A 12,770-nucleotide genomic window follows, 5' to 3' on the forward strand; every position below is an offset into this window, starting at 1 on the left:
TGACAATTTACGTGTTACATGGACAACTTGAATATAAGAAATACACCATAAAATAATTAGTTAATTAATTAATTGTATGCAAGTTTCCTTTGCTAGATACCCGTCAATGAATGATAGGTTTATGATTATTGTTGCTTCGCTTTTGTTCCAACTTTACGTGTGTTATACTGGAAAGAAAGTGCTGTCTAAAATAAATAAAAACAGCTTCAAGAAACCAGAATAGGTGATGCAGATTAGTTTTATTCCATGAAGAACACGATGTTATCGAAAAAAAATTACACAGCGCCAGTATCAATTTGAAGAAGAACAAATCAACCGTAATTGAGGCGAAATATGTCATTCTGCACAAAGAAGTTTCCTTCTTGTGTGGGCGTCAGGTGGAACATCTGCAATATGATATAATATATTAATTTCATATCACTATTTCTATATGTTTTTCAAGCTCTTTAAACTAATTAATGACCTCAAAATATCTTACTCATTAAAAAAAAAAAAAAAAAAAAATGACAATAGTAACCTGGCTAAATCTTAGGTGGTGCTCCTCTCCTGCCAATTGGAGGCTGCCACTGACAAAGATGACTATGCCACCAGTAGAGGTACAAGGCTGAGAATCAATGGTGTTGATCAAATGTCGGCATTGATCAAAAGGTAACTGGTTAAGCTTAGTAGAGATATCATCAACCCCAAATATCTTCTGGCCTTCAAAGGTGAGCATGGAGGTTGGTTGATATAGAGACGAGAGAGAGGGTCTATCACTATCAAAGAGATGGTGGTAATGATCAACAAATGACTTTCCCAATGTATCAATCTGTTCTTCCATTCTCTCTATCCCTCAATACTTATCTACTTCTCTTCTTTGCTACCAAAATATAAGGGAGGTGAGATGTGCTCAAAACTTCATTTCATATAGGCTAAGCAACTATAAAGAGAAAAGATGCATGATATTGATCTGTCTCCTGCATTAGCACTATATCATGACTGTTATGCCCCTCTGTAGAGTGCAAAATTATCCAAGCATGGGTTGTGAATGAGATGAGAGAGAGGCCAATCGGTAATTTGATAATGCTGAAGAGAATCAGACACACTGCTGCCTTCGTACGCAAAGTAAAAGTCTCAATGGCATCAACTTGGTGTGGATTTGAGGTGGCTATCGCATTTCAAAATCTTTTGGCCGTCCAGATGCACTTTTTCTTTTTGAATTAAGCTTTCGTAGACGTTTTAGTAAATTACAATTACTAATAACATTCTGAAAAGGTGTTAAGAACTTGAAGGGAGATTATCATAGACTTGAAACTAAAACTTCTTGGGTCAAAGCGTGGTGAAGACGCTGCTCTTATCAACATTATCCAGTGGCTCTTTGCTAAGCCGAAAGTAGGGAATATATACTCTTGTGAAATAATCATTCTTTATAACTTGGATGCTTGAATAGTAATACCTTATGGAGTATTTATAAAGCTATTCTATAGAACTAACGAATTTTGCAATTTTGGGAGTCAATACTCGTTTTCAAGCTTTATGCTTTCCTGAAATAAAGTCTTGCGCATACCCAGTTTCACAAAACCCAAAACCGCAAATGTGCATCCGACCAAATGAAGTATAATTCAAAAGACGAAAAAATTCTGCTACTGTCTGCACGGGTGAAGGTTAATCGCTTGTACGTCTTTTAGTAAATGCAGAACCGACCACAGGAAGTGGGCAGGAGCGTTGTGCATGTGCCATGAGTGCATAACAAATTTATGGGACAATAGCGCAACCTAGCTGGAAAGGCTTTTGCATATTTAAAGCTAAAACTTAACTTGCTACTGGTAGAACTTAGAGATTATGGGTTCAGCAGTCAGCTTCACCATGTATAACATCTGCAATATCACACTCTTCTAATATTATAAGATCTAAAATTATCAAGTGAAACAGAACTGGGAAAGTTTGCTTCATGCATGATAAAAATATGGCGCTCCCCTCAATTGTTGCTAAAAGTTGTTTATACTGGTGTAAACCAATAGACAAACTATAATTTAGAGCTGCTTAAATTTCACTGGCAACGCAGAGTCACAACTGGATGTAGATTTCAGGATGAAATTACATTCAGGAAAATAACTTCACACTACTATGAGGTTGAGAAGATGATGAAAACGGGAAGGCAGAAAAAGCACCGAAAACAAGTGTGTCCCAGAAATAATGGCGAGGAAAAGCTTCATATGGTTTCATAAAGGAAAAATTACATCGCAAATAAAATAATACAGAGAATTGACAAACCATGCCTCTTGTTCCCAGTTCAACATAAAAGTTGGACAAGCATGTTTTCATATCCTAATTAACATAGATCAAGCTACCAGGCTCTATCAAAACATGATAGATGAACATACTCTGGAATTTATGTTCATAACAACTAACCCTCATATAACTTCCAGGCCAACCAGTAGAAAAAGAACGTGCTATGAAAGAAAATGCAATCAGCATCTTCAAAGAGCCTAGTGATACCAGAAAAATATAAATAAATAAATGTTCTCTTTCTTTCTATGCTATTCATTCACCAAACAAACTCATCTAAGTACATCAGAACTAAAATTTAAGCTTAGTTATTCTGTTATTTTGTTAATAAACCTGACTACCTACTGTTAATGTAAAAATCTTGTATAAGGTAAAAGAAAGCAAAACCAAAATCAAATAAGTCTTCTGTTGGACGAAATGAAATTTGGCTTTACAATCTGATGGAACCAATTTACACCCAGGCGACAGAGAAAATCCCCAAGGTAATTGCTGAGTGGAAATTCAAACTCCTACTTTATGGCATACGCTTTTCCTAAATACACATAAGTTAACAAATAAAGATTCAGGATCCCCTAAATCATTGAAAGATTAAAAAGTGGCTGAAGACTTCAGCAACCCCAAGTCCCCCAACCAGTACTTAAGGCCACTAGTTAAGACTGTGTTTGGTCAAGATGAACCAACATCAATATTAAGCACAGTTCATAGCCATCGAACTCCTTAAAGAATAAGATCTCTCCTTATAAGTATACCCTGGCAAGCCCACAAGAAAGATACGATGGCTATTCTCCACATTAAGAGAAGTTGCACAAAAATTGGGACAAAAGCTTTTAAAGAAAAGATAGAGTAAGAAGCTCATGGTCACATTTCTACTCTGACTGCTCAAAGTGATAAAGTTGCTGTCATTATATCTTCAAAATAAGTGTCAGATGTTCGAAAATAAGTGTCTGATGTTCACTATCAAGCTTCTACCAGAATCATTTAATAATACTATAACAAGAATCACAGATTGTCTCCACAAGAGTTCATAAGGAGATGACATAAATGGGAATCATACATAAGCTTAACCAACAAAGTTAAATTTTCCTGTCTTCAGATTAATGCCACAAACAATATCTAACATGGAAGACTCAACTAAAATTACTGTTCTGACAAATGTGGTGTATCAGAGTAAATTAGGTAACAAATTTAAACCAAAATTTGCAAACAGTTCATATATGAATGAGAAGCATAATCATCTGCGACCATTTATTCTCTTGTCTGGAAACATTGTGTTCAATCAAATGGCTGATCATCAACTCACATATAGTTGTATTTCAATATCTATATGCCAGCAACATTGCATTGGCATCTAAGAGTATAAGTTATATTCAAGAAGTATGGAGGGGAAATACACATTGCCACCTAGGTTCGTACGGGTATCAGAACATAAGTAACTGGATTCTCGAAACACCTTCATTCAAGCAACCAAACCCTAATATAAATTATTGAGTCCATAAGACTTTTGGAACTCCTGCCAAACTACATACCACGAGTAAAAAGCCATAAGAATGGCAACAATCAAAACGTTACCAGTCCATTTCCAAAATTTCAGATTTTGAAGAAAATATATCAGGGACGCCACTATAGTAAGAAATTCTCAAAATTATGTGTTGGTGTAGTTCTAGCAATTATTCAACATCCCATATTTTTCGAAAGAGTAACATAGTTAAGTGATAACAATCTAATAGTTATACATATAAAACATCAAAGTTCAATCAGAATCTCTAATGAAAATTTTTGAACAATAAACATAAAAAAGTGCTGACCGCATTTTGATTTCACTATCACTTCCAACTGGAAGGTCTTCCAATAATCCAAGTTAACAACCTTCCTCACCAACTGGAAGGCCAGTACCCATGAACCCCATATCCAGTCTTCCAATTATCCAAGTAAATAACCTTCCTCACCGCCCAAAATGAAACCAACAACGCAAAAGTCATAACCACTCTCTGCGCCGTCACATTCTTCACCTTAACAAGAACATTAGTCACAAGTGCCAATAACAATCCTACAATTGTGTACAATGACCCAATGGCAAACCCCTCTGCTCCCAACTGCATCCCTGAACCCTGGTAAAAGAATATGAGCTTGTTTGGATCATTTCTATCCGCCAAAAACATAGGCATTTTGCGAATTATATTGTGCATTGCACCGGACACACTGAAAAAGTAAACAAACACAGAACCCAATAGCCAAATCTTGCGGTCATGCAACAAAGTCTCGCCAGCGATGATCTTTTTAATCACAAACGGTAACCAGATTAAAAATATTAAAACGATGAGTCCAAGTTGTTTCTTTGAAAGCAATGGTGGACGGTGAATGTGTCCCACAATAAGTTTGGTTCTTGATTGGACAAAATCAGCCATTGATTCAGCCATCCGTGAGAAATCTCCCTGGTCCATCTGAATCGAATCATCTTTGAGAGATTTAGCATCGGGACCCACCAGGCGGATGTGAGGGAGAGAATTGACTCCGAACATTCCGAATGAGGATTGAGATTCTTTGAATTCGAGATCGCAGAAGAAGAGTTTTCCGTGATCGGAGGGGTTGTTGGTGATGAATGACGAGGCAAGGATGGAGAATTCATTGCGTAGATCTTGGAGGTGGAGCTCGGGCTTACTGTGGAGTTGTTGAGCATCGAAAAAGATGAGGATAGAGTAAGGGCGTGGTGTTTTTGTAGAGGTCAAAAAACGGGAGATTAGGTGGTCGTTTAAGTGAATAATGCCTGATGTTGATTGAGACTGGAGGCTCAGCAGCTCCGAGACTAAGTCCGTCTGCGAATTGGAGGTGGCTATGGAGATCAGCACTGTAAAGATGGCAGTGAAGAGGATCATCTGGTACGATTTTAGGGAGATCGCCATTTTTCCAGAGTGATGTTTGGTCATTCTTAGGGTTTGGCTTTGGCTTTTGAGAGATTGGAGGAGCTTAAAGACTTTGACTTCGAATTAGCTTTTTCCAATACGGTGTCGTTTCTCTCTGGCGGCCTTCCTTTCTTTTTTGGTGTTTTTATTTTTTTTTCAATTTTTAAATTTCCAAAACTACGTCGATGGCGTTGGTGGGTCTAAATAAAAAAACAGTAAAGTTATCTATACTACTTTACCCTATCTTTTACATCATTTTTTTTACTTCATGACATGATATCCTACGCGACATATGTCACCTCAGTTGTCACATTATCAAAATATCATATCACTTCCCTCCAAATTAAAAAAAAAAAAATCTGTAAAAAACCCAAAATTTCAAAAATTAATTTCTCTAAATCAATTTCATATCTCCCAATACAAAGAAACCCCAAAATTTCTCCCAAAAAATCCTATCAATTTTGAAAACGAAGCTCAATCTCTAATCAAAGCTTGTTCCCACAGAGTCCAGCAGCCATCCAAAATCAGTTTGGGGTGTGGGTTGTGTGGTTGCTGCTTGGGGTGTGGGTTGTATAACTATTGTCCTTGATCTCATGGAGTATGTGGGTTATTTTATTTTAACCCTTCCCCCATTTTTTGACCCAATAGGAGTATTTTGCTTGTATCATTTTTCGGTTAAATATATATACGTACTAGTATTTTGCTTATATCATTTTTTGGTTAAATATATATACACACTTTTGGAATATAATGATTGTGTAATATTTGTAACATTCATGTAAGGGGAACGATATATTATATAGTACAATGTGATATATTTTCTAGCACAAATTTATCGTAACACGTTAGAAAGATGCAACTAAAGTTTTTACTTATTCTGATTTAGACTTCTTGTAACAACTACTTTCTTTCTACCAAATTCGTAATATCGATTAACAAAAAGATAGCATATTTATCAAAAACAGGTTGGGCCCAAAAATTTTCTTTACTTAATAATCACATTCTTTACAAAACAAAACATCATATGTACAAGGACTTTCAAAACAAAACGAAACAAGGGACAGTGNAAGTGATTAATTATGCTTATCATTGTCAAAGCTTATCCTGAACTCTTCCTAATAAATTACTTATCGAGGACACAGGAAAGCCATTTAGGAGAAGTGTTCGATATCAAAGGAAGTTGTTAATCTAATATTCATATTGAGATGATGAATTTCTGTCACTTCTAGATTTTCTCTCTAATATATCTTTACATTCAATGTGATTAGTAGTTTGATTATGTGTTAAAACGGTGTTATACGTATAAACTCAAAAAGAGTCGAGTGGGGGCTTTGTTCCACTAAAAAAAATTATTATTTTTAATTAATTTCTATTTTTACATGTCTTATTTTTTCCTAATTTATTATAATTTACTTTGCAAGTAAAACCATTTTTTTTTCCTAAAACCAAGTAAGATTTTATTTGTTTAACAAGATAAGTCAATTAGAAGTCAACAAAAGAGTAAAACCTAAAGAAGACAAATAGAATTAATATTGTTTTACCCCTTATTTTCATCATAAATTTAATGATATTCTATTCTGAACTTGCTCCCTTTAACATCAAATCTTGTATATAATATGATATAATTCAACTTTTTTATTGCCAAATAATTTCTCTACATTTATTGAGTTTATTTTCCATATATACTCACCCTTTCACTTTGTACTAATTAAACAATTGGTATTTCAAGTGTCACTGACATTATCCATGACACGTCCATTAGCTTATATTCTCGTGAACAAAGTGTAGCAACATTTCTCTTTAATCATAAGCATGCAACGTGGTGTGAAAAAACTGAATATTTTGTTGTACTTACTTTGAAACTTCAGTACAAAGTTCATATATACAACTTGCGTATTTGTCTAAATCCTACTAATTACAATCAAATCCAATCCTACTAACAATGGTAACAATCCCTATAATTGTGTAAGTTTACAAATGACAATAAACTAAAGATGGCAATAAAATATATCCCGCAGTACTCCCCCTCAAGTTGGAGCATGACGCATGGAAATGCCCAACTTGATCAATAATTCATGAAATCGATTGCGTCCAAGTGCTTTAGTAAATATGTCAGCCAATTGTTGCTGTGAAGAGATGGGCCGAGTGACAATAGTTCGTGATTGAATATGTTGCCGGATAAAATGATAATCTATTTCAATGTGCTTTGTTCACTCCTGGAATACCGGGTTAGCTGCAATGTGAATGGCAGCCTGATTGTCACAAAACAAGGGAATCAATGAAGTGTATGTCACTTGAAGGTCTTGTAAAAGTCGTAGAAGCCAAATGATCTCACTAGTGGTAGTGGCCATGGCGAGATATTCAGCCTCGGCAGAAGAACGGGAAACCACTGATTGTTTCTTGGATCGCCATGAAATAGGAGAATGTCCAAGAAAGATAATATAACCAGTAGTTGATCTACAAGTCATTGGACATCCTGCCCAATCTGCATCACAATAAGCTTTCAAAGACAAAGAACTATTTGAAGGAAGCAAAATACCTTGTCCTGGGTTTCCCTTAAGATAATGTAATACCCTATAAGCAGCATCCATGTGTGGTTGTCATGGGGCATGCATAAACTGGCTAAGGATATGGACTGCATAGCTGATGTCTAGATGAGTGATAGTGAGATAAAGCAATCGACCTATCAAGCGACGGTAATGCCCGGGATCAGTGCAAATCTCGCCAGAATCCAATGAAAGCTTGTTCTGTTGATCCATGGGAAAGGAAACTGGCTTGCAACCTGTAAGACCACTCTCGGCTAAAATGTCAAGAACATATTTGCGTTGGCTTAATAAGATCCCTTCGGCGGAACATGCTACCTCTATTCCAAGAAAATACTTGAGTTTGCCAAGATCTTTGATATGAAATTTAGTATCTAATTAGCATTTTAGCTTAGAAATACGAGCAGAGTCTATTCCCGTGACTATAACATCATCAACATAGATTAGAACAGCAATAAAATATCCCGCAGGACCTGAAGAGAACAAAAAAAAAGAGTGATCCGCATCAGACTGCTGAAAACCAATAGCAAGAAGAGAATCAATGAATTTCTGATACCAATTTCGGGATGCTTGACGAAGGCCATTTAATCGACAAACTCGGTGCTCCCCCTTTTTTTCAAACCCCTACAGGATTTTCATATAAACTTCTTCTGCCAAGTCACCATGCAAGAAGGCATTATTCACATCAAGTTGGTGTAATTCCCAATGTTTAATCGAAGCAATTGCCAATAAACACCGGACAGTGACTAATTTGGTGACTGGGGCAAAAGTCTCATGAAAATCTACACCTTCGATTTGAATGTGGCCTTTAGCAACGAGGCACGCCTTGTAGTGTTCAATGCTACCATTTGGATGGTATTTGACTTTGTAAACCCATTTGGAATCAATAGCCCGTATACCAGGAGGTAAAGGTTGCAAAGTCCAAGTATGATTTGCCTCTAAAGCAGAAATTTCCTTGGCCATGGCATTTCTCCAATGTGTATGTTTGACTGCTTGAAAAAATGATTTCGGCTCATCAGTGGATGAGATGGCCGCTTAGAAGGCAATGTGAGCATGTGAAAACTTAGAATGAGATAAAGGATGTACCGTCGAGTTGGCCGAAGGAGAGGCAGAGGGCTGTGTGATGGTTGGAGCAGCAAGAGAGGGGGGCAGCGTATAATCATAACCAGATAAGGAGCAAGAAATTTGCCATTGTTGTTTGCCAGAAACAATTGAGGCTATTGGAACAATATTACCAATCTCATTGATCACACTAGAATCAATGGGGTCAAGAGATGGTGTCTTGACTGCTGACAAATCAGACCTAATAGACTCGAGAACATTACTAGCAGATGGAAGAGAACTATGTTGAACTATAGAAGATCTGTGCTCAGTGGTTGGTGACATGGGCTCAGTTGTATGGGATATGACTGCAGTTGGACTATTAGATTAAGGAGCTCTTGTAGGCAGTGCGCTAGGCTCAAGGTCAAGGGTATTGAACATTACCAATGTGTTTGCTTGATCCAAATTGATTTGGTGAACATTACCTATGTCTGAAGATATGGCGAATGGGAAGATTTCCTCCAAAAATTGAACATCGCGGGAAACATAAATCCTTTTATTGTCAAGGTCATAGATTTTGTATCCTTTTTGTCCATTAGGATATCCAACAAAAATACGTGGTTTAGCACGAGAAGCAAATTTGTCACGTGACTTGCCATTCACATGCCCATAACGAAGGCATCCAAAACTTCTCAAATGATCATATGTCGGAGTCCTCCCAAGTAAAATGTCAACTGGGGTTTTATCTTGTAGTACAGCAAGCGGCATGCAGTTGATCAAGTATGCTGCAGTAAGAACACATTCGCCCCAAAATGAAATAGGAAGTTTGGCTTGGAATCGCAATGCTCGTGCAACTTCTAAAAGATGCCTATGTTTGCGCTCAACAATTCTGTTTTGCTGTGGCGTGTCAGTACAACTAGATTGATGCTCTATGCCATGATCAAAATAATAAGTCTAAATCAGCATGAGTGAATTCCAGGCCATTGTCTGTCCTTATGATTTTGATACTCAAATTAAACTGTGCATAAACCCAATTAAAAAATTGTAGTAGATATATCTTGGTTTCTGACTTATATTTCATGAGAAAGATCCATGTCGCTCGACTACAATCATCCACTATAGTTAAAAAATAATGAGCACCCGAGAATGACTTCATTTTGTATGGACCCCATATATCACAGTGAACTAACTCAAAAGCATGCATAGTCTTATTCAAATGGATAGGAAAAGACAACCGCATCTGTTTTGCCTTATAACAAGCATCACAAAACAAAGTCTTTTTGCAATCAAAAGAAATAGATAAATCTGGAACCAAAGAGATGCGATTTACTCGTAGGTGTCCCAAGCGTCGATGCCATAAACTTGCTTTAACTGAGTTGCTTGCTAATAATGCTTGCCCCCCTTTCATTGGCTCCAAGTAGTAAAGGCCATTACGCTCTCTACCCACTCCAATCAGCATCCTCGATGGTAAGTCCTGAATCACACAAAATTTCGACCAAAAAGTTAGAGAGCAATTTAAATCACTCGTCAATTTACTAACAGATAATAGATTGAAACAAAAATAGGAACCCCAAGGACTCGCTCAAGAGTCAATCTTTTTCCAAGAGCAATTCGACCCAAAGCATGAACTGTAGTTGTTTCACCATTAGGAATCTGTACTGGCGGTATATCAAGCCAATTTATTGCATCGAATAATGAGTCTATATTGTAGGTTATGTGATTAGTTGCCCATGTATCAATAACCCAGTCATCTTCCATCTTACCCGAAAAATTGGTGGCTGCCACATTCGCAGATGGGTTACCTGGTGATGCCATATGACTACCTAACAAGGCTAATAATCGTTGATGTTGGGCACGAGTTAAACCCGGAATCAGTGAACCAATGCCATCCATAGTTGCAGCCAAAGCAGCGTCCGAGGATGCGCTTGATGTTGTGCCATCTATTCTGTTATTCCCTTGAGGCCTGGTCTATTTATTGCTACGCTTTCCCGGTTTGCGCCAGTCAGATGGATAATCAATTACTTGGTAACAATATTCTTTGTTGTGGTTTAATTTTCCACAATGCACACATGGTGGAAATTGGCCATGATCTCCATTACCATTCTTCTTTGGCCATGATTCACTTCCTTTAGTCAGCAAAGCAGTGGCTTCGATGAGAGGTGCACAGTTCGTAACAATAGCATGTTGTTTCTCCTCTTACACAGCAATGGCGTAGGCTCTTCCAAGTTTGGGCAAGGGGTTGACGCTCAGTATTTGAGATCGCACAATTGTGTAAGCTTCATCAAGGCCCATCAAAAAATCAAAAACCTTCTCCTCTTCATGCATAGTCTACATCTTCTTTGCCGCTCCACATGTACAACCACATTTACACACTGGTATCGGATTAAGATCCTGTAACTCACCCCAAACAGTTCTCAATTTGCCATAATAAGATGAGATTGTGGACCTCTCCTACTGCAAAAAAGCGATGGTGCGCTTCAATTCATAAACTCTTGGTGCTATCCCTTGGATAAATCTCTCTTCCAAATTTTCCCATATTTCTGTCGCAGTCTCAATGTGGGCAGCATTCCTTAGAAAGTGCATTTAAAAGCCATGAAAGAACCACAACATTACATTGTATCCATGGTTGAAAATCCGAGGAAGTGACGTCTGGTTTCTTTAACGTTCCATCCACAAATCCTGCCTTGTTTTTGGAATGGAGCGCGTTCATAAAACTACGCCTTCAAGTGAAATAATGATCTCCACTTTCACTAAGAGGATTCGTCACAAAAATCAGGCCAGGATGATCAGAAGAATGCAAGTAATATGGAGAGAGGTAGTTGACTACCTTGCTTTGATCAATGTTGGCACTCACTCCCAAGTCCCCTTTATTCTTGCCATCTTCGTCATTGCTATCTTTGTTGGCCATAAAAAAATTCAGGGTTTCGCAACCTACTCTAATACCATGAAAAAACTGAATATTTTGTTTTACTTACTTTGAAACTTTAGTACAAAGTTCATACATACAACTTGCGTATCTGTCTAAATCCTACTGATTACAATCAAATCAAATCAAATCAAATTCAATCCAATCCTACTAACAATGGTAACAATCCCTATAATTGTGTAAGTTTACAAATGACAATAAACTAAAGATGGCAATAAAATATATCCCACAATATGGTGGGAGGAATCTGTGAAACTCAAAGAAATAAAACAAAGAATATTCTAGCTTTTAGTTGAGAAAGAAATGAGATCGAAAAATGTTTTTTGTAAATTGACTGGATGAATAGTACATTGACTTCAATCCTATTTAAGTAAAGTAAAATAAAACCAATTGAATAGCAGTTTAGCAGTGTTGAGCCAGTTGTCACAGAACAAAATTAAACCTAAATACCGTAGTTAGTAGTAAGTAGGGTCGAATTCACAGGGAGTAAGATTATCGACCTAATGTATATATGAGTTAAAGAAAATGGAAATTAGATAATTGTTTGATTAAAAACTAAGGAAACTAATTGATTTGCAAGTAATTAAAAGCAAGAAATTAAAATTAACTAAAACTTAATGATAAAGGCGTTGCCCTTTGGTTCGACCCAAGACTAACTCCCACCATTCCTCTCCTCTCTCTTAGACTTCCTAAACCTAAAAGGCTAAGCAAACCTAGAGGTGGGCGAAGAGTTTATTGACTATTCTGAATAAAATAGGCGGTTTTGGTTATTTACCAAGGGCTTGAACAAAATTGGACGAAGAGTTTGGGACCGGTCCTTGGAAGAGGGACCGAACCTCGGCCTAGGCCCTCCTCCATGGGCCTAGTTTGGTTTTGGGACCAAACCTTATAGGATCGGTCCTAGCCTGAATTTTTGGGTGGGTTTTTTGGGTTCAGACCCAAACTCCCACCTGTAGGCAAATCACATAAAATGATTTTCCGGCAATCTAGGTATAGTCTATCTTATCTCCCTGTCGTCTTAGTTACAAATTGATTGGTTAAAAACTATCATTGACTAGTTGGTACAAAGCCAACAAGTACAACCTATCTACC

At 37.2% G+C, this 12,770-nt stretch overlaps 2 protein-coding genes across 2 annotated transcripts; both read right to left on the bottom strand.

Annotated features, from left to right (window-relative positions):
* Positions 1 to 205: 205 nt before the first annotated feature.
* Positions 206 to 976, bottom strand: LOC116145396 (nuclear transport factor 2B-like). The gene is made up of 2 exons (XM_031430862.1): positions 518 to 976; positions 206 to 386 (listed from the first exon to the last, which is right to left on the bottom strand). The coding sequence occupies exons 1-2, from the start codon at positions 818 to 820 to the stop codon at positions 312 to 314; spliced, it is 378 nt and encodes a 125-aa protein (XP_031286722.1). The 5' UTR covers positions 821 to 976; the 3' UTR covers positions 206 to 311.
* A 2,925-nt stretch (positions 977 to 3,901) lies between these two features.
* On the bottom strand, positions 3,902 to 5,190 carry LOC116145340 (probable dolichyl-diphosphooligosaccharide--protein glycosyltransferase subunit 3B). The gene has a single exon (XM_031430792.1). The coding sequence runs from the start codon at positions 5,166 to 5,168 to the stop codon at positions 4,140 to 4,142; it is 1,029 nt and encodes a 342-aa protein (XP_031286652.1). The 5' UTR covers positions 5,169 to 5,190; the 3' UTR covers positions 3,902 to 4,139.
* Positions 5,191 to 12,770: the final 7,580 nt, after the last annotated feature.

The sequence above is a fragment of the Pistacia vera genome, unplaced genomic scaffold, assembly GCF_008641045.1.
Source record: "Pistacia vera cultivar Batoury unplaced genomic scaffold, PisVer_v2 Contig461, whole genome shotgun sequence".
Classification (NCBI taxonomy): Eukaryota; Viridiplantae; Streptophyta; class Magnoliopsida; order Sapindales; family Anacardiaceae; genus Pistacia; species Pistacia vera.